This window comes from Bufo bufo, chromosome 1, assembly GCF_905171765.1.
Source record: "Bufo bufo chromosome 1, aBufBuf1.1, whole genome shotgun sequence".
NCBI lineage: Eukaryota > Metazoa > Chordata > Amphibia > Anura > Bufonidae > Bufo > Bufo bufo.
In genome coordinates, this window is record NC_053389.1 from 554,267,597 (window position 1) to 554,288,795 (window position 21,199).

A 21,199-nucleotide genomic window follows, 5' to 3' on the forward strand; every position below is an offset into this window, starting at 1 on the left:
CGGAGTGACCATTGACAACAACATCACACAACGGAGGGGTGTCCGCAGCCAGCAGGGGGTCAGCTATATACACCGGTTGGGCATAAAAAGAGGACCGGCGAGCGAACCCGCAGTCCATGGGTTCGGATGCCCTAGGGCAGTTGGCTGCCACATGTCCCCAATCCTGACAATGCCAACATCTGATCCTCGCAGCCTCCCTCCTCCCCAGGGTATTCCTCCCACGGACTGGAGATCCACTCCCCTCCTTATGAGGTGGGATCCCTTTTTCAGGATCCCGGGTCGGCAACGGGGGCTGACGTGACTTCGGTAGAACTGCTGAGTCCCGCACCAAATCCTGAGTGGCCATATACCTCTCCACCAGGCTAACCAGTTGTTCCAGGTTGCCTGGATCGCCTTGTCCCACCCAGCGCTGTATGGCTCTCGGGAGGGTACGCACGAACCTGTCGACCACGACCCTTTCAACCATCTGAGAAGGGCTCAATATTTCAGGCTGAAGCCATTTTTTTACTAGGTGAAGTAAGTCATAGGCTTGTGACCGGGTGGGTCGGGACTCGGCAAACACCCACTGATACACCCTGTGCGCTCGCACATAGGTGTTTACCCCCAACCTGGCCAACACCTCACTTTTTAGCCTCTCATAGTCCTTGGCCTCATCGCGGCTGAGGTCAAAATAGGCCTTTTGTGCGTCCCCCACCAGAAAAGGCGCCACCACCTCGACCCACTGTTCCAATGGCAGCCTCTCTTGCCCTGCGGTTCTTTCGAACACCGTCAGGAACGCCTCTATATCATCTTCCGGACCCATTTTCCTCAGGGCGGATCGGACTTTATCCCTGGCGGTAGACACAGTCGGGGTTGTTGCGGTTGAAACTCCTTGCAGGGATGTTCGCACCGACTCTTGCATGGCTACCAGCTGCTGCATTAGGAGATTGTTTGTTTGCTGCTGTGCACACATAGCCTCCTCGTGTCTTTTTTGCTGTAGCTCATTATTTTCCCTCTGAGCCTGCAATGCCTGTTGCTGCTGTACATTACTCTGAATCAGGTGCTTAATGGCCTCCTCCATCTTGTCAGGAACCATAAAACTTGCAGGCCTGATATATGACATGCAGTCCAACACAACTTTTGCCTCAGGCCTGCCTCACTGCAGGAATGCCCGCTGCAAGCCACCAATTGTGGGGATGTGCTCGTGGTAGGCTACGGTAGCGGCGGCAGTATTGAGGCAATCACAGACAGTCTTTGTGGTTCACCGTGACTTTATTTACACCAAAGGCATAACAGGCAATGTGCAGACCACACAGGTGCATATCCACATAGTGCATAAAACAAAAGTCCTTCCATAGAAAATAAACAGCAGGTTTGAGTCACCTTGTTTTGGACAGACCACAGCAGTTTCTGCAGGCTTGTAGGCTACCTGTCTTTGTCTCCCTCAGGCGAGAGCCACTTCGGCTCGTAGCACCACAGGTCCCAGGACTATCCTTCAATGTGTGCTGCGCCCAGACTCTCCTTCTCCAGCACTGACTCTGTCTGTGGAAATCTCCAGCACAGCAAGACACACCCCACACCCATCATCAGCAGGCTGGGTTCTTTAAAGGCCCAGCTCCACCAAAAACCTGGGCTGGCCGTGGGGAACAGGCACCCCCCCAGCTCTTTACCTGTTCCCAGTAAAAACCGGCCCGGACACGCTGCGCCAGCAGCATTCGCCGCTGTAACCGCAATGATCCGGTTCTTACTCCACCGAGGCCAGGACCTCTGGTGGCACGTATCGTCCGTCCATTATTATTCCGGGGACTCTCCTACAGTAGACACCCTAAGGTATTCGCTGATGGGCATAGTAAGTTCATGGAAGTTTTTATTTTTTGTCACAAGTTAGTGGAATATGAGACTTTGTAAGAAAAAAAAAAAAATCATAATTTTCCACTAACTTGTGACAAAAAATAAAAAATTCTAGGAACTCGCCATGCCCCTCACGGAATACCTTGGGGTGTCTTCTTTCCAAAATGGGGTCACTTGTGGGGTAGTTATACTGCCCTGGCATTCTAGGGGCCCAAATGTGTGGTAAGGAGTTTGAAATCAAATTCTGTAAAAAATGGCCGGTGAAATCCGAAAGGTGCTCTTTGGAATGTGGGCCCCTTTGCCCACCTAGGCTGCAAAAAAGTGTCACACATGTGGTATCTCCGTACTCAGGAGAAGTTGGGGAATGTGTTTTGGGGTGTCATTTTACATATACCCATGCTGGGTGAGAGAAATATCTTGGCAAAAGACAACTTTTCCCATTTATTTAAACAAAGTTGTCTTTTGCCAAGATATTTCTCTCACCCAGCATGGGTATATGTAAAATGACACCCCAAAACACATTCCCCAACTTCTCCTGAATACGGCGATATCACATGTGTGACACTTTTTTGCAGCCTAGATGCGCAAAGGTGCCCAAATTCCTTTTAGGAGGGCATTTTTAGACATTTGGATACCAGACTTCTCACGCTTTGGGGCCCCTAAAATGCCAGGGCAGTATAAATACCCCACATGTGACCCCATTTTGGAAAGAAGACACCCCAAGGTATTCAATAAGGGGCATGGCGAGTTCATAGAAAAAAAAAAATTTGGGCACAAGTTAGCGGAAATTGATTTTTTTGTTTTTTTTCTCACAAAGTCTCCCTTTCCGCTAACTTGGAACAAAAGTTTCAATCTTTCATGGACTCAATATGCCCCTTAGCGAATACCTTGGGGTGTCTTCTTTCCAAAATGGTGTTATTTGTGGGGTGTTTGTACTGCCCTGGCATTTGAGGGTCTCCGCAATCATTACATGTATGCCCAGCATTAGGAGTTTCTGCTATTCTCCTTATATTGAGCATACGGGTAATGAGATTTTTTTTTTTCCGTTCAGCCTCTGGGCTGAAAGAAAAAAATGAACGGCACAGATTTCTTCATTCGCATCGATCAATGTGGATGAAAAAATCTCTGCCAAAAAAAGAAAAAGGAGGGGAAAGGCGTCTGCCAGGACATAGGAGCTCCGCCCAACATCCATACCCACTTAGCTCGTATGCCCTGGCAAACCAGATTTCTCCATTCACATCAATCAATGTGGATGAATAAATCCTTGCCGGGATTTTTTTTTTTATATATACAAAGTGTTTGCCAAAGTATATGAACACCGCCACCTCCTCAGCTCATATGCCTCGGCAAACGTATCTTTTACTGCAGAGGAGAAATCTCGTCTTGCAGCGCCGCATACACCGACTTGCGTGTAATCTGACAGCAGCGCAATTCTTCTGTCAGAATGCACATCAGTGCTGCAGCTAGTCGATCGGTTGGTCCACCTGGAAGGTAAAAAAAACAAAACAAAAAAGAAAAAACCAGGCCGCAACGCAATAAATTTATTAACTGTTGAACAGAACATAGAAACTTTTTTTTAACTTTTTTAACTGAACATTTAACTTTTTTACTTACCGGTAATTTTTTTTTTGTTTAGTTTTTTTTACCTTTATAGAACAAACCTCTCCTTCCCCATGGGACAATGTGCAAAGCGCAAATCGCCCAAAGATGTGGCGAAGTACGTTATGCACTTTATCCCAGGTGAAAGGAGAGGTTTGCAGCAGCTGTGAGTAAAAGGGCCCTAATAGCCCTGTGTGCCTGTCCTGTGAGATGCAATCCCTATGCTAAGTGTACCTGGGTGTGGTACTTCCGGAAACACTCTCCAAAGCATAGGGCAGGGTGGTCAGGACAGTCAGGACAGAAATAGCGGGTGTCACGCCTTATTCCACTCCTGCTACAGACACGACATCTTTTTCGGGGTGACGGTTGGGTTGAGGTACCAGGAACGACACTGGGGAAATGTCGCTCGTGTAGACGGCTAACTACACTGGTGGATGGGGCCACGGAACCTTCTGGATACAGGAGGTTCTCGATGATCTCTTTCTGGAATTTGAGGAAGGATCCTGTTCTCCCAGCCTTACTGTAGAGAACAAAACTATTGTACAGAGCCAATTGAATCAAATATACAGACACCTTCTTATACCAGCGTCTGGTGCGTCGGGAAACTAAATACGGAGACAACATCTGGTCATTGAAGTCCACCCCTCCCATGAGCAAATTATAGTTGTGGACTGAGAGGGACTTTTCAATGACACGGGTTGCTCGCTCAATTTGTATTGTCGTGTCTGCGTGAATGGAGGAGAGCATGTAAACGTCACGCTTGTCTCTCCATTTCACCGCGAGCAGTTCTTCGTTACACAAGGCAGCCCTCTCCCCCCTTGCAAGATGGGTGGTAACGAGCCGTTGGGGGAAGCCCACGCGACTAGTTCGCGCGGTGCCACAGGCGCAAATCTGTTCTAGAAACAAATGCCTAAAGAGGGCCACACTTGTGTAGAAATTGTCCACATAAAGATGGTACCCCTTGCCAAATAAGGGTGACACCAAGTCCCAGACTGTCTTCCCACTGCTCCCCAGGTAGTCAGGGCAACCGACCGGCTCCAGGGTCTGATCTTTTCCCTCATAGATCCGAAATTTGTGGGTATAGCCTGTGGCCCTTTCACAGAGCTTATACAATTTGACCCCATACCGGGCACGCTTGCTTGGGATGTATTGTTTGAAGCCAAGGCGCCCGGTAAAATGTATTAGGGACTCGTCTACGCAGATGTTTTGCTCGGGGGTATACAAATCTGCAAATTTCTGGTTGAAGTGGTCTATGAGGGGCCGAATTTTGTGGAGCCGGTCAAAAGCTGGGTGGCCTCTGGGACGGGAGGTGGTGTTGTCGCTAAAATGCAGGAAACGGAGGATGGCCTCAAATCGTGCCCTGGACATAGCAGCAGAGAACATGGGCATGTGATGAATCGGGTTCGTGGACCAATATGACCGCAATTCATGCTTTTTAGTTAGACCCATGTTGAGGAGAAGGCCCAGAAAAATTTTAATTTCGGAAACTTGGACTGGTTTCCACCGGAAAGGCTGGGCATAATAGCTTCCCGGGTTGGCGGATATAAATTGTGTGGCATACCGGTTTGTCTCTGCCACGACTAAGTCCAAGAGCTCCGCAGTCAAGAACAGCTCAAAAAATCCCAGGGCCGAACCGATCTGAGCCGTCTCAACCCGAACTCCAGACTGGGCGGTGAAAGGGGGAACTAATGGGGCGGCTGAAGTTGGTGACTGCCAATCAGGGTTTGCCAGCACCTCAGGGATTCTAGTGGCTCTACGGGCCTGTCTGTGCGGTGGCTGCGACGGGGTAACTACTGCACGTGCCACCGTACCAGCTTCAACTGCCCTTCTGGTGCTCGCCACTTCAACATGTTGTACGGCAGTGCTGGTACTAGGTCCAGGGAGGGCTGCGCTGCTGGTGTATGCCTCACCACGTGATCCGACAGCGCCAGCCCCACTCTGCTGCTCTTGAAGCGGATCCTGCGCAACCTGTGGTCTAGCGACACGGGGCCGGGTACGCCTGGTTCTATCAGGGACCTCCACCTCCTCGTCCGAACTTTGGGTCAGAGAGCCACTGCTTTCTACAGGTTCATATTCTGACCCGCTAGATTCGTCAGATGAGGGTTCCCATTCCTCATCCGACTGGGTCAGAATCCTGTAGGCCTCTTCAGAAGAATACCCCCTGTTTGACATTTTGGACTACTAAATTTAGGGGTATTCCCTGAGACTACCCAAGAAAAAAAGCAAGCCTGTCTTACAAAGGGGAGGCTAGCGAAGTACCGGAGGCCGCTGCGGTTGATAAAAAATATCAAAACAGATTTTTTTTATCGCCGCAGTGCTTGTAAAGTGAATGTGCAGTGATCAAAAAAAAAAAATTTTTTGTCACTGCGGTGGGGCGGGCGTGGGTGAACGCACGTGTGGGCGACCGATCAGGCCTGATCGGGCAAACACTGCGTTTTGGGTGGAGGGCGAACTAAAGTGACACTAATACTATTATAGATCTGACCGTGATCAGTTTTGATCACTACAGATACTATAAAAGTACAAATGCTGATTAGCGATACGCTAATCAGCGAATCAGTGACTACGGTGCGGTGGGCTGGGCGCTAACCGATCGCTAACTACCTAACCAAGGGGCCTAAACTATCCTAAAACCTAACAGCCAATACTAGTGGAAAAAAAAAGTGACAGTTTACACTGATCACTTTTTGTCTTTCACTAAGTGATTGACAGGGGCGATCAAAGGGGTGATCAAAGGGTTAATTGGGGTGCAGGGGGTGATCTGGGGCTAAAGTGTGGTGTTGGTGGCGGTGCTACTCACTGTGAAGTCTGCTCCTCTGCTGGATCCAACCGACGAAAAGGACCAGCAGAGGAGCAGACAAGCCATATAACAGATCATATTTACTAATATGATCTGTTATATGGCTTGTGATTCGTTTTTTTGAAAATCGCCAGCCTGCCAGCCAATGATCGTTGCTGGCAGGCTGGTGACGAAATTGTTCTTTAACTTTTGCCGGCCCGCGATGCGCATGCGCGGGCCGGCTTTGAGCGAAATCTCGCGTCTCGCGAGATGACGCGTATATGCGTGACTCTGCGCAGCGCTGCCGCCTCCGGAACGTGATCCTGCGTTAGGCAGTCCGGAGGCGGTTAAAGAACCATCTTTTTTCTTTAAAAAAAAAAAAAAAAACAGCGGCAACAGGTGACTTCGAGGGTCGGATGTGTCCCTTTCTCAGGCTCTCAGAGATATAAGTACGCATAGCGACTCTTTCAGGTTGGGAGAGATTATATAAACGTGATTTTGGCAGCTTGGCGCCTGGGATGAGATTAATAGGGCAATCGTACTCCCGGTGAGGGGGCAGCTCCTGGACACCACTCTCTGAAAACACATCCGAAAAATTAGAGAGAAAAGATGGTACAGTCTTGGTAGAAACCTCTGAAAGAGACGCCGTGAGGCAATTCTCTCTGCAAAAGTCACTCCAACCATTTATTTGCCTTGCTTGCCAATCAATGGTGGGGTTATGTTTAGTGAGCCAGGGTTGGCCCCAACACTAGAGGAGTAGGTAATCCGCTTAGGACGAAACACGACATATCCTCAACATGAGCGTCACCCACAGTCAAACGGATATTGTGAACTATGACCTTTAACGATTTTTGAGAAAGTGGAGCGGAATTGATAGCAATAACAGGTATATCCTTTCCCAAAGTGCATACCTGGAAACCATGTGTTATAGCAAATTGATTATCAATGAGATTGACAGCTGCTCCACTATCTACAAAAATCTCACAAACAATGTTCTTGCTATCTAGCGCCACCCTGGCAGGTAGGACAAAATGGGAACTACAAGCAAACGGCAAACCTTCAATTTCCGCATCAACCTTGCCAATAGTAACAGATGGAAAGTTTTTAGGGGTTTTTTTCTTTTTGCTTTTTTATTACCCTCAGAAAATTCCCTAAATCTCCTAGAGGGGCAAACATTTGCCAAATGATTTATACCTCCACAACAGAAACAAACCCTCCTCTGAGAGCTGAATCCTCTACTATCAGAGGCTAGCAAACCCAGCTGCATGGCCTCCTCCTCAGAGGAGATTGAGAGAGACTGAGGCCCCTGCGCACTGAATGAGACCGCCCCACTGTTCTTGGACTGAATATGACAGGAAGGAGTGGTCTCTCCTCTCTCTCTCTAAGACGCCTGTCAATACGAACAGCTAGAGACATGGCAGACTCCAACGAGGCAGGTCTCTCATGAAAGGCAAATGCATCTTTCAATCCCTCTGAAAGACCATGGCAAAATTGACTTCGGAGTGCAGCATCATTCCAACCAGTATCAGCTGCCCATCTCCGAAATTCTGAACAATATATCTCTGCGGACTGTTTACCCTGGCATAAAAGACGCAGTTTAGATTCAGCCAGAGCAATACGATCCGGGTCATCATATATCTGCCCCAGGGCTACAAAAAATGCATCCACCGATCGGAGGGGCCGTGCCCCCACCGGCAATGAAAAGGCCCAAGACTGAGCGTTATCCCTGAGCAGCGAGATGATGATCCCCACCCTCTGCTCCTCATCACCAGAGGAATGGGGAAGTAGGCAAAAATGGAGTTTGCAAGCCTCTCTAAAACAAACAAAATTCTCACTACCCCCAGAGAACGTATCCGGAAGCGAGATCTTAGGCTCGGAACAAACTCCATGAACGCAAGCAGAACCTGTCACCTGAAACTGAGACACAGTTTTACGAAGATCTGCTACCTCCAGTGAAAGACCCTGCATGCGGTCAATCAAGGCTGAAACCGGATCCATGCTTAAGACGGTAGTGGCGGTTTATAATGTCACGGATGGTGTTGCAGAAAACTGGAAGTTATAAATAAACATCCGACTGACTTGATCCCAAACTAAGGAACATATGGGTGAGCCCTATAAAACCCCTAGCGCTCTCCCTGACTGCTAAGCCCATGCAAAGATCTTTATGATAGAAGATTGCATGCCCTCGTACCTAGACTGTGTGACACCTGAAAACCCTATAATAGTGAGGGGACATGACCACCGGCTCCCTGCACTTAATATGGAGGGAGTCAGGGTCATCTAGAATCAAGCCAGCACGGAAACACAAATAAAGGAAAAAGACTTATCTGAGGAACCAGCAGTTGCAGGCTCTAGCAGTGAACACAATCCAGAAAGTAGTATAAACCGCAAAGTGAGGCAGTATGGGAGGGAATAAAAAGGGAGGCAATCAGTGTAAATAGATGACAGCTGGGAGAAGAAAAAGAGATGACAAAGTGAAACCAAAACAAAGAACATCATGCAAGAGGTACAGAAGAACGTCTGCCAGAGCTTCTCAGACAGCTAGCGGTGACACATATGCTGTTCTCAAAACTGCGGATCTGTTTTTTTGCGGATAGTTCATCATGTCCACAAAATAAATGATTGTATTCCGTTTTTTTGCTGACCCATAGACTTCAATAGCGCCATGTACTGATTTTCACTGACAAGTATAGGACATGTTTCATTTGTTTTGCTGAGCCGTTCAATGGAAGAAAAGGCCCCATAGAAGTGAATTGGACAGAATCTAATCCGCCAAAAAACTGGCTGTGTACACTCAATAGAGAATGAGAGGACCTATAAAAGGCCATGTTAAATGGGTCCTCCATGCCATTACCCTCTTACCCCTGAAGATGCAGGGTTATGGTAAGATGTAGGAGAGGCACCAGTTCAGAGATTATTTAAAGGGAGTCTTTCACGCAGATTCACCCTATTAACCTAATAACAGTGTTATGTCCACGGCATCCCCCTATTAAAACTGTGCTTACCGTTAGTTCCCTGCTAGCATCGTTGTGCAGAAAAACTATAGGAGCGTGCGCATTGAATGAGCACAGTCGGGCCGGGGCATCGCAGTTTACTGTGCGTTATCGCGTTCATCGGCGCATGCGCGGGATTACGGACGGGAGGAGGGAGGTTAGAGCAGAGACTAAGAGCGGGCAGACGCGGCGGAGGGGGAGTGGCTTCGTATAAAAAAATGACCCAGGGTCCTGGGCACCGGCCGTTTTAACGCCGCCCCTGGGCACCTTCACAGCCTCATTTGCATACGGATTAAAAGTGTTTTTCTGCACAACTATGCTAGCAAGGAACTAACGGTAAGTTTTAATAGGGGGGATGCCGTGGACATAACACTGTTATTAGGTTAATAGGGTGAATCTGCGTGAAAGACTCCCTTTAATGCTGATTGAATACTGCAGCTCATTCAGGGACAGTACGCGGTATTAGGAAGTATCTATGCATTGATGGAATAAATAATTAGAATTTGGCTGACCACTACATGTCAGTACAATTTCAATCACCCATTGCTGTTATCTCTATTAAGTGACTAGATCCAGATGGTATAACCAAATCATCAAATAAATTTACATAGTAGCCATTATTGTGCTTATATAATACTGAGATTAAAGATATTTCCCAGGGCTAATATGTTGATAACCTGTTACCACAGCTAGAGTTCCAGAAAGTGAATGAGAGCTAAGTTGCAGTATGCCAGCAGGGCCACACATGTACATAGTGGACAGATCTTTCTGGTTCTGGCTCCATCCATTGTTTGTTTCTGGTATGGTGGCTGCCAAAGACAACTAATTGGTGGGGTGCCAGATCTTAAACTCTCACCAATCTGATACTGATGACCTATCTGGAGGATAGGTCATCAATATGTAAAGAGTGGAAACCTTTTTAGTTTAGTGCTTCGTTCTACCATACAGCAATTTACTAAATAGAATGTAACATTAGTTATTTACATCATAGGAGAAAAAGTGGTGTCTGCTCGTTTTAAAGGGAACCTGTCATCAACTTTATGCTGACCGCACTGAGGGCAGTATAAAGTAGTGACAGAAATGCTGATTTCAGCGGTTTGTCACTCATGAGATTAAAGTAAGATTCAGAACTCCAAATCCAAGGCATAGACATACATTTAAATAAAAAATAAATTGCTGGCTACCTGCAATTACCACAAGGGAGTTTAGGATATTACTGTATACACAGTCTGCAAGAAGCTCACATGCTCCCTCTAGTGGTAACTGCAAACAGAATTTATTATTTAATACTAGTATATTTGAAGCTTTACATCAGAAAGATCCTTATAGAGATATATTGAGTCAGGCACAATTTTGAAATCTAAAAACAACATGATGATAAACGTTTACTTTAAGGCCCCTTTCACACGGGCGAGAATTCCGTGTGCGTGCAATGCGTGAGGTGAACGCATTGCACCCGCACTGAATCCGGACCCATTCATTTCTATGGGGCTGTGCACATGAGCGGCGATTTTCACGCATCACTTGTGCGTTGCGTGAAAATCGCAGCATGCTCTATATTGTGCGTTTTTCACGCAACGTAGGCCCCATAGAAGTGAATAGGGCTGCGTGAAAATCGCAAGCATCCGCAAGGAAGTGCGGATGCAGTGCAATTTTCACGCATGGTTGCTAGGATGAAAGTCTAATCACTGTATTATTTTCCCTTATAACATGGTTATAAGGGAAAATAATAGCATTCTTAATACAGAATGCTTAGTAGAAGGTCAGTTGAGGGTTAAAAAAATTAATAAAAATTAACTCACCTCCTCCAATTGATCGCGTAGCTGCCAGTCTCCTGTTCTTTCTTCAGGACCTGTCAAAGGACCTGTGGTGACATCACTGTGCTCATCACATGATACATCACATGATCCATCACCATGGTGATGGATCATGTGACGGACCATGTGATGAGCACCGTGACGTCACCACAGGTCCTTTTCCTCAAAGAAGAAGACAGAAGAGAAGCCGGTCTGCGCCAACAAGTGGATTAAGGTGAGTTAAATTATTATTATTTTTTTTAACCCCTCCACCCCTATTTTACTAAGTATTCTGTATTAAGAATGCTATTATTTTCCCTTATAACCATGTTATAAGGGAAAATAATAAAATCTACAGAATACCTAACCCAAATCCGAACTTCTGTGAAGAAGTCCAGGTTCGGGTCTGAGTACCAAACATGGCGATTTTTCTCACGCGCATTAAAACGCTTTGCACTCGCGTGAAAAAATCGCGCATGTTCCCGCAATGCACCAGCATCTTTTCCTGCAACGCACCCGCAACGCCCGTGTGAAACAAGCCTAAGGATTGCTAAAAATGATTAAAGCTATGCTGTCACATTATGTTTAAAAGAACAGACCCCCGCGGCTATGGCACCTGCTGCACTCACCAGCGGGCATCATCTTTAAAGTCCCGAACGTTAACACATATATAGTCAGGTCCATAAATATTGGGACATCAACACAATTCTAACATTTTTGGCTCTATACACCACCACAATGGATTTGAAATGAAATGAACAAGATGTGCTTTAACTGCAGACTGTCAGCTTTAATTTGAGGGTATTTACATCCAAATCAGGTGAACGGTGTAGGAATTACAACAGTTTGCATATGTGCCTCCCACTTTTTGAGGGACCAAAAGTAATGGGACATACTAATAAAAATCATAAATCAAACTTTCACTTTTTAATACTTGGTTGCAAATCCTTTGCAGTCAATTACAGTCTGAATTCTGGAACGCAGAGACATCACCAGACGCTGGGTTTCATCCCTGGTGATGCTCTGCCGGGCCTCTACTGCAACTGTCTTCAGTTCCTGCTTGTTCTTGGGGCATTTTCCCTTCAGTTTTGTCTTCAGCAAGTGAAATGCATGCCCAATCGTATTCAGGTCAGGTGATTGACTTGGCCATTGCATAACATTCCACTTCTTTCCCTTAAAAAACTCTTCGGTTGCTTTTGCCGTATGCTTTGGGTCATTGTCCATCTGCACTGTGAAGCGCCGTCCAATGAGTTCTGACGCATTTGGCTGAATATGAGCAGATAATATTGACCGAAACACTTCAGAATTTATCCTGCTGCTTTTGTCAGCAGTCACATCATCAATAAATACAAGAGAACCAGTTCCATTTCATACATGCCCACGCCATGACACTACCACCACCATGCTTCACTGATGAGGTGGTATGCTTAGGATCATGAACAGTACCTTTCCTTCTCCATACTCTTCTCTTACCATCACTCTGGTACAAGTTGATCTTGGTCTCATCTGTCCATAGGATGTTGTTCCAGAACTGTGAAGGCTTTTTTAGATATCGTTTGGCAAACTCTAATCTGACCTTCCTGTTTTTGAGGCTCACCAATGGTTTACATCTTGTGGTGAACCCTCTGTATTCACTCTGGTGAAGTCTTCTCTTGATTGTTGACTTTGACACACATACACCTACCTCCTGGAGAGTGTTCTTGATCTGGCCAACTGTTGTGAAGGGTGTTTTCTTCACCAGGGTAAGAATTCTTCAGTCATCCACCACTGTTGTTTTCTGTGGTCTTCCGGGTCTTTTGGTGTTGCTGAGCTCACCAATGCGTTCCTTCTTTTTAAGAATGTTCCAAACAGTTGTTTTGGCCACGCCTAATGTTTTTGCCATCTCTCTGATGGGTTTGTTTTGTTTTTTCAGCCTAATGATGGCTTGCTTTACTGATAGTGACAGCTCTTTGGATCTCATCTTGAGAGTTGACAGCAACAGGTTTCAAATGCAAATAGCACACTTGAAATGAACTCTGGACCTTTTATCTGCTCATTGTAATTGGGATAATGATGGAATAACACACACCTGGCCATGGAACAGCGGAGAAGCCAATTGTCCCATTACTTTTGGTCACTTAACAAGTGGGAGGGACATATGCAAACTGTTGTAATTCCTACACCGTTCACCTGATTTGGATGCAAATACCCTCAAATTAAAGCTGACAGTCTGCAGTTAAAGCACATCTTGTTTGTTTCATTTCAAATCCATTATGGTGGTGTATAGAGCCAAAAATGTTAGAATTGTGTCAATGTCCCAATATTTTTGGACCTGACTGTATATATATTCGCAAGGCGGTCAGGAACGGGTTAAGACACTTTTCATAAATCTGCCACAATATCTGTTCTCAGTATGATCACTTAGCCAACAGTTTTGAGCCCTGATTCTTCATAAACATAGCAAATCTGGCTGTTAATAACCATTTCATTTATTTTGACTGAAATCCAGTTCATGGTAACCTAAATACCTTATAAGGAGAAATTTTATGTAGGGTTGTTGCAGATGTGTGAATGTTTCATATCACTTTTCTATGGAAAATGTGTTTTGTATATTGGGTGATAATATGGGGGAGCTCTAGTTACTGTCCCTTTCTTATAAAATAAAAGGATAAAAAAATACATGCACATAGTTCCATGTGGGATTGATATGTCTTTTTTAAAGACATTGTCCACCCCTTGGGACCTTTTCTACATAACCCTCAGCATGGCTGGACCTGCGGTGGTAATCTTACTTATTTGATCCCCGTTGTTCGGTTACGGCTCCATCGCTGCCCTGCTGGCTCTGCAGGTCCCAGGTCTCTCTCTTTGTAAACATTCAGTGTTTGACACTGATGACATAACTGCTGCAGCCAATGACTGTCCACAGGGTTGACAAGTCACCAGTGCATCACGTGTTTCAGTGGCAAAACACATGGGTGACACGTCATTGCTGCTGTCAGGCATTGGCTGCAGCAGTTACATGACCTGCGTCAACAGGATGTAAACACTGAGAGACCTGCAGAGCCGACTGGGCAGCGATGGAGCCGGAACCCAGCACGGGGATCAGATAAGTATAATTACCACCACAGGTAAGGCTTTGAGGGGGTATGTAGAAAAGGTCCCAGCGGTGAATAACCCCTATAAAGCTTAGCGATCGGGTACTAGAATAAGCTGGTAATGGACTTCCTTATACATAAGTGGCTATTGAAATAGTTCTATAGCTATAGTATAGTTACAAACAAATCATCTATAATATGTTTTTTTTATTTTTTTTATTTAATAGATAATATTTTTGGACATTTGGAAAGTTGTGGTTTCTTCAATGACGCAATCAAGACAGACCTTTGTTTTCTAACTATCCATGATGCTGTTTTGCATATACAGAAGCAGAAGAAGTGTGGCAGTAACCATAGTGTACTAGACATGGTAAGTGAATGGAAGATTAGGGTTTAGAACCGCATATTTGCTAACTACTGTCAAACATAATGGCTCTTTGTATGTATAAAGACTATAAGAATAAATGTACATACATAACTAAGCCAGTTCCCTTCTCCATCATGGCCGATACATACTGTGGGGATTTGCTCTGGTAGGCAGATGGTAGCGGTGGCAGTATAGAGGCTCAGGAGACAGGCTTTGTGTCCCAACCGTGCTCTTTTATTCACTCCAGTGCATCACATCAAAACTGTGCAATTCACACAACAGCAATGTTCATAAACCCCACCTCCCACCACAGAGCCCCAAACGCTGCAGGCGTCTTGGTGCCTGTTCACACAGTCTCTCACATCCGTGATCAGTACTACACCTTGTTGTGGGGCGGGTTTGTCCAAGTTCGTGCAAATTAGACAGGCCACGTGTTGGCCTGGACAAGGGATTGGCTCCGGCCACAGGATCCGTTCTTTTGGTCCTTCGCTGAGCCTGCAGCAATTGGGCAGTCTTTGTTAGACGAGCGGACTACAGAGCTCAGCCCGACCATGCGATCAGCCTCCCGTACAGCTTCCTGCAGTGAGACAGGAGACCACACTTCATCAGCCCCACAGTCAGTGAGCATCAAACCTATATTCACAGCCCTGGGTGTAGCAGGCAGACCACACCCACTGAGCATAGTGAAGGATTAACTCCTTCCCTACCCAACTAAGGCCAGAGATAACCAACCTGCCAGGATCAGTGTAGACTGACAAAACACAAAAAGACCCAGCTCTTACTCCACCGGGGCCACGACCCCCGGTGGCACGTATCTTCCATCCACTACCACTCCAGACACTCTCTTACAATACATAGACTGATAAGAAGGCTGGCTTAGCTACTGAAATGAGATAGTTGCCCAGTCCCTTCACACACAGCACTAATGATGTGCCAATAAAGGAAATCCTATCCTATGTCCAGCGCAAACCAGAAATGTTGGAACTCAGAACTAGAGTAGATATCTTCAGATGGAGGCACCTTAGATAACTGAAGCATATTAGTATGATTTTGTTGCTATTTTAACACTTTTTAAAAATTTTTTTTTACTGTACAACACCTTAAAGGCTATGTAAACTTTTGGGGACAATTTTTTTTATTGCATTGTACTCAATTTAAACTAAAAATAATTTTGCAATTAGCTTTTATTAAAAATGTTGAGCCCTTTTCTTTGTATAGCCTTGAGATTCTCTGGTAGCAGGCTCTGTATTTTTACTCTTGCTCCTTATCTCTGACCTTATAAACACTCACCATAGCTCAATTCTTATCTTACTGATAAGAATGTGGCTTAAATAAGTGATTATGACCTTTTAGTAATTTAGAGATAAGGTTTATTAGGTGACCAGCACAAAGTGAAAGTAGGATTAACACAGCTAGACAAACATTTAACCTTTTGTGACAGAATGTCTGAATATTTCTAATAAAGACCAATTAAAAAAAGATTTTTAGCCCAAAATGAGTCAAATGTAAGCATAAAATACCCCCGAAGGTGTACATAGCCTTTAAATACATTATACAGGGTGGGCCATTTATATGGATACACCTTAATAAAATGGGAATGGTTGCTGATATTAACTTCCTGTTTGTGGCACATTAGTATATGTGAGGGGGGAAACTTTTCAAGATGGGTGGTGACCATGGCGGCTATTTTGAAGTCGACCATTTTGAATCCAACTTTTGTTTTTTCAATAGGAAGAGGGTCATGTGACACATCAAACTTATTGGGAATTTCACAAGAAAAATAATGGTGTGCTTGGTTTTAACGTAACTTTATTCTTTCATGAGTTATTTACAAGTTTCTGACCACTTATAAAATGTGTTCAATGTGCTGCCCATTGTGTTGGATTGTCAATGCAACCCTCTTCTCCCACTCTTCACACACTGATAGCAACACCGCAGGAGAAATGCTAGCACAGGCTTCCAGTATCCGTAGTTTCAGGTGCTGCACATCTCGTATCTTCACAGCATAGACGATTGCCTTCAGATGATACGAGATGTGCAGCACCTGAAACTACGGATACTGGAAGCCTGTGCTAGCATTTCTCCTGCGGTGTTGCTATCAGTGTGTGAAGAGTGGGAGAAGAGGGTTGTATTGACAATCCAACACAATGGGCAGCACATTGAACACATTTTATAAGTGGTCAGAAACTTGTAAATAACTCATGAAAGAATAAAGTTACGTTAAAACCAAGCACACCATTGTTTTTCTTGTGAAATTCCCAATAAGTTTGATGTGTCACATGACCCTCTTCCTATTGAAAAAACAAAAGTTGGATTCAAAATGGCCGACTTCAAAATGGCCACCATGGTCCCCACCCATCTTGAAAAGTTTCCCCCCTCACATATACTAATGTGCCACAAACAGGAAGTTAATATCACCAACCATTCCCATTTTATTAAGGTGTATCCATATAAATGGCCCACCCTGTATATTATTAATCATTTGCATAGCTTTACTATACAATTTTCTTGTGGAGAAGTGTGCCATTTTTTAGCACTGTACAGTGGTTGTATGTGTAAATTTTTCTGTTACATTTACTAAAACAAGTTTAAAAATTCCTTTTTTCTTCTTAAGATATCACATTTGCAAGAGTCCAGCCAGCTAGTGGAAATGAAAGATTTCAAGGAACTGAGATCTACATGATATCTGCAAAGTCAGCAGGAAGAGGTGAGATGACAATGTTTCTGCATATTTTACAACAGAAAGCTAATTAAATCGAATCAAAGGTTAACCATAGTTTTGTTAAAGGGATTGTAGTTTGTTTAATAAAAAAACTCACCTTCGGGAGGCATCTCCAATCCAGCGCTACTGCTCTTTCCTCACCGTCATTTTGCTGTGATACTGCTGCAGCCAAACATTAAAGGGGTATTCCCATCACAATGATTACTGTTAAATCTGTTAATGATTTGACAGTGATAATTTTAAAAAAAATACATTTTATTACCCAATTCCCACCCTTTTTGAGAAAATAAGTCCCCTCTTACCTGATTGTTGTCTTTCGTCTCCCCTGGTTACAGCCACCTCTCCTGTCAAATCCCGCCGGGCCGCGCTTGCGCAGAAGCTTGAAGATTCTCTCCCGGCCGGGCCGCGCAATGTCCTTAACGCGCACGCCGCCGCGCATGCACCATGATGACTTCTTCCTGGCCAGTATAGTACAGAGCTGCGAATGCGCACGCCGACTCTGTACTATACAGGCCAGGAGAAGACGTCAATCAAGCTCAGTCGAATCCAGGAAGTGAACGTCGCGCTGGACGAAGGTAAGTATGAAAAGTGAAGATGGGAATACCCCTTTAACCCCAGTAGTGTAGAGCATGAGACCGCTGAGCCCAATAATTGGCGGGGTATACATTATGTGTGCAGCCTGAAGTAGACTACAAAGAGGCATCACTGTATTGGAGGGGCCTCTGGAAGCTTAAGCTTTAGTTATTATTTTAACTACATCCCTGCAATTTGTCAAAAAACCTGCAACTCAGAACAACCCCTTTAACAAAACTGCTTATACCAAAACATTCCTTGAAGAACTTCCTAAAAACTGTAATAAAAAATTACAATGTAGTATTACGATTACAGTGATACCAAATACATCTAGTGTTTTTTTTACGTTTTACTACTTTTTTGCAATAAAACCCCTTTTTTAAAAGGAAAAAAATGTTTTTGCATCGCTCCTTCCCAAGACCCATAACTTTTTTTTTTTTTTTTCTATGGAGTTTTGTGGGGGCTTGATTTTTGCGGGACGACTTGTATTTTTCATTGGTATCATTTTGAAGTGAATGACACTTTTTGATCGCTGTTATGATTTTTTTTTTGTGGCAACTAAGAATAAATTAACAATTTTGTCTTTTTTTTTTTTTTACAGCTTTCACCGTAGGGGATAATTTACATGATATTTATGTAGTCCGGGTTGTTATGGACACGGCAATACCAAACATTTTTATTAGATGCAATTTTTTTTTTTTTTTACCACCTAATAGTCCCACAAGAGGACTATAACAGACAGTATTTTGATTGCTTTTAAAATGCAATGCACTATCTCTATAGTGCATTGCATTTTAATGGCAATGCTATTCTGACATTGACCAGCAGGCTGTGCCAGAGAGGCTCAGCCTGCTGGAAATTACTCAAGGCTGGTCTGGGGCCTACATGATACCCCAGCCTGCATTCACACACATCGGTACCCTGCGATCGCACTTGCGGGGTGCCGATGGGAGACAGAGGGAGTCTTCTCCCTCTGTCAGCACTTTACATGCGGCGGGCGCCATTGCCCATGGCATGTAAAGTGTTAAACAGCTTGGATCGGCACTCCTGCCACTCCGGGATGTTATAGCAAGGTCACGGCTCTCATGTGAGAGCCGGGCCCCCACTCCCCGCTGCATGGGGGATCCATGCAGTGCTTAGACTGGGCCGCCGTAAAAAAGCAGTGGCCCAGCCTAAGGCTAAAAACACGTATGGGTGGTCACTAAGGGGTTAAACTAGAAAACAGGATGTAAAAAGTCTGCATAGCAAAGCTGTAACTGAGCATTGCTAAGGAGAATCTTTCTTCTGATCGCTGAAGACATCTGTGTGTAACATGCAGAGGCTTCCAGCCTTCCTCTTATCACTACCTTAGTCCCTGACTATGTACAGTACATGTATGCTGACTACCACTGCCCATGACCTTGCCTATATGATTTGTTACACAAAGGCATCTGCAGCGCTCAGTAGAATGTTGAAGACTGAAGACAGACTCTCCTTAAAAATGTTAATTAGAGCTTTGCTAAGAAGACTGTTCACATCCTGTTTTCTAGTACAAAGAAACATCTTTCCCTAATAAAGTATATTACAAAAATGTTTAACATCCCTGTCCATATACTATATCAAAAATAAACTAAAATGACAGGTACACTTTAGCACAGAATATATGAGCTAATGCTATACTAACTATATAAATAAACGTGAGGTTCTTAGAAAATATTAGCAATATATTTTGCTCAAAATCATTTGTGGATATCCACTATAAAGAGCACTGTTGCATTGTGTTTGAATTTGTATTTTCAGTTATTGCAACGTGCACCTAACTTTGTTTTTTGTTTGTAAAATGAGTATTTGGAGGTATGACTGTCTCCATTTTGGTCGTGCATTCCTAACTAATCCATCTTTCCCGCAGGTTGATTTAAATTTTTGTTGTGTAAAGTTGAAGCATACTCTTCCTGTACTTATTGGATGCTAGATGGCTCCAGCAAACATAGCATACAGAGTGGGTTCGGTATGTACGTATGAGGAGCCTGCCTTTCCTAAATTTATTGGAGGCAGTTTGGCACCAAAAGTTGTAGCATTTAGCGTAGGTTAATTTATTGGAGGCTGTGTGGCACCAAAAGAAGTAATATTTGGCCTAGGTTCCTATCGAAAAGAAGTCACCTTGTTGTGGTGGATGGGCACAAATGATTTTGATCAAAATATATTTGCTAATAATTTGCAGTGATATGTGTTAAAGAGGTTTTCTGGGACATTTCCAGAATATTATTATTGATTGGCAGGGGCTCAACCTCTGGGATATGCTTGAATCAGCACAATAAAGAGGCCCCGGCAATATGAGGAAGATTTATCAAATATGGTGCAAAGGAAAACTGGCTTAGTTGCGCATAGAAACCAATCAGATTGATCCTTTAAATTTCCAAAGGAGTGCTGAAAAATTAAAGGTGGAATCTGATTGGTTGCTATGGGCAACTGAGCTAGTTTTCCTCTACACCAATTTTGATAAATCCCCCCTAAGTCTCCTTGTATACATAGACACAGTGCTAGAGCCTGGTACTGAAGCACAGTCTGTGGCTTCATTCATTGCCCCGATTGGCAGGTGTCTTTTGTGTAAGAGCCCCACCAATCCAACACTGATATTTGAAGTCCCAGAGAATTCCTTTACGTTTGGCTGCATTTTAATTGGAGCATTTATTGGTTTCCATTTTTATTTTATCACATGCAGTGAACCTACCACTAGTTTATATGCAGAACCTACAGTATCTGATATTATCCTTCTTACAGTATAGAAATATGATGATACTAAAGACTGCAAACTCTCCAACCCATACCGGAACCCAGTGAGCTAATGGTGACTTTCACACTCACCGAGGACCAATGTGAACTGAAATCACTAGAAGTATAAAGATATTTCATAGAGGACTTTTCACAAATCTGAAAGTGAGCTCCAGTAATGAATAATCAAGGATGACAACGTGAAGTTAACTTCAGATGGACTTACTGCAATACCATAATATTTCTGGTTGTTTTGTTTCATCCCATCTAGAAATTAGCTTTTGCTAACTTTATTTTCGCTGGGGTACTTTTGCCACCCTGGATCCTTATCCCAAAGAACTGACATTTCTGTTTTCCATTATTTAGAATTTTATACCTCTCCAGCAGAAATAATGTTTTCTTTACTGCCAGCAAACCACTCCACCCTGCCTATGTACGGAAAAAGAAACTCGACGAATATTCAAAAACAGTACAGGAGACTAGCTGCCATCTGAAAGGCTAAAAGCGCTGGTGGCATAAGTCTCAACCATGCTGCTCTCCACAAGAATGTGAAATTCCAGAGTGGTCCCCTCTAGTGCAGGGCCTATTGCTAGACAGTAGACAAAATAAAATCAGCACATGCACTCATTATTTATTAGGGAGTCTGAATAATTATAATGGAGGGGGGCTTCAGTTTTCATTTGCATTTGCCACCAGATATAATTTACTAAATAAA

The 21,199-nt window shown here is 44.2% G+C and overlaps 1 protein-coding gene across 3 annotated transcripts in view; it reads left to right on the top strand.

The window, feature by feature from the left end:
• Positions 1–20,715, top strand: part of LOC120982602 (pendrin-like) — a 170,128-nt gene extending 149,413 nt beyond the window's left edge. For 2 of the 3 annotated variants that reach the window (XM_040412876.1, XM_040412868.1), the window contains exons 19-21: positions 14,299–14,441; positions 17,053–17,145; positions 20,494–20,715. In XM_040412876.1, the coding sequence (XP_040268810.1) occupies positions 14,299–14,441; positions 17,053–17,121 (212 nt within the window). In that variant the 3' untranslated portion in view covers positions 17,122–17,145; positions 20,494–20,715. The remainder of the gene's footprint in view (positions 1–14,298; positions 14,442–17,052; positions 17,146–20,493) is intronic. The other variant, XM_040412886.1, reaches the window with a different exon arrangement.
• The last annotated feature ends 484 nt before the right edge of the window (positions 20,716–21,199 follow it).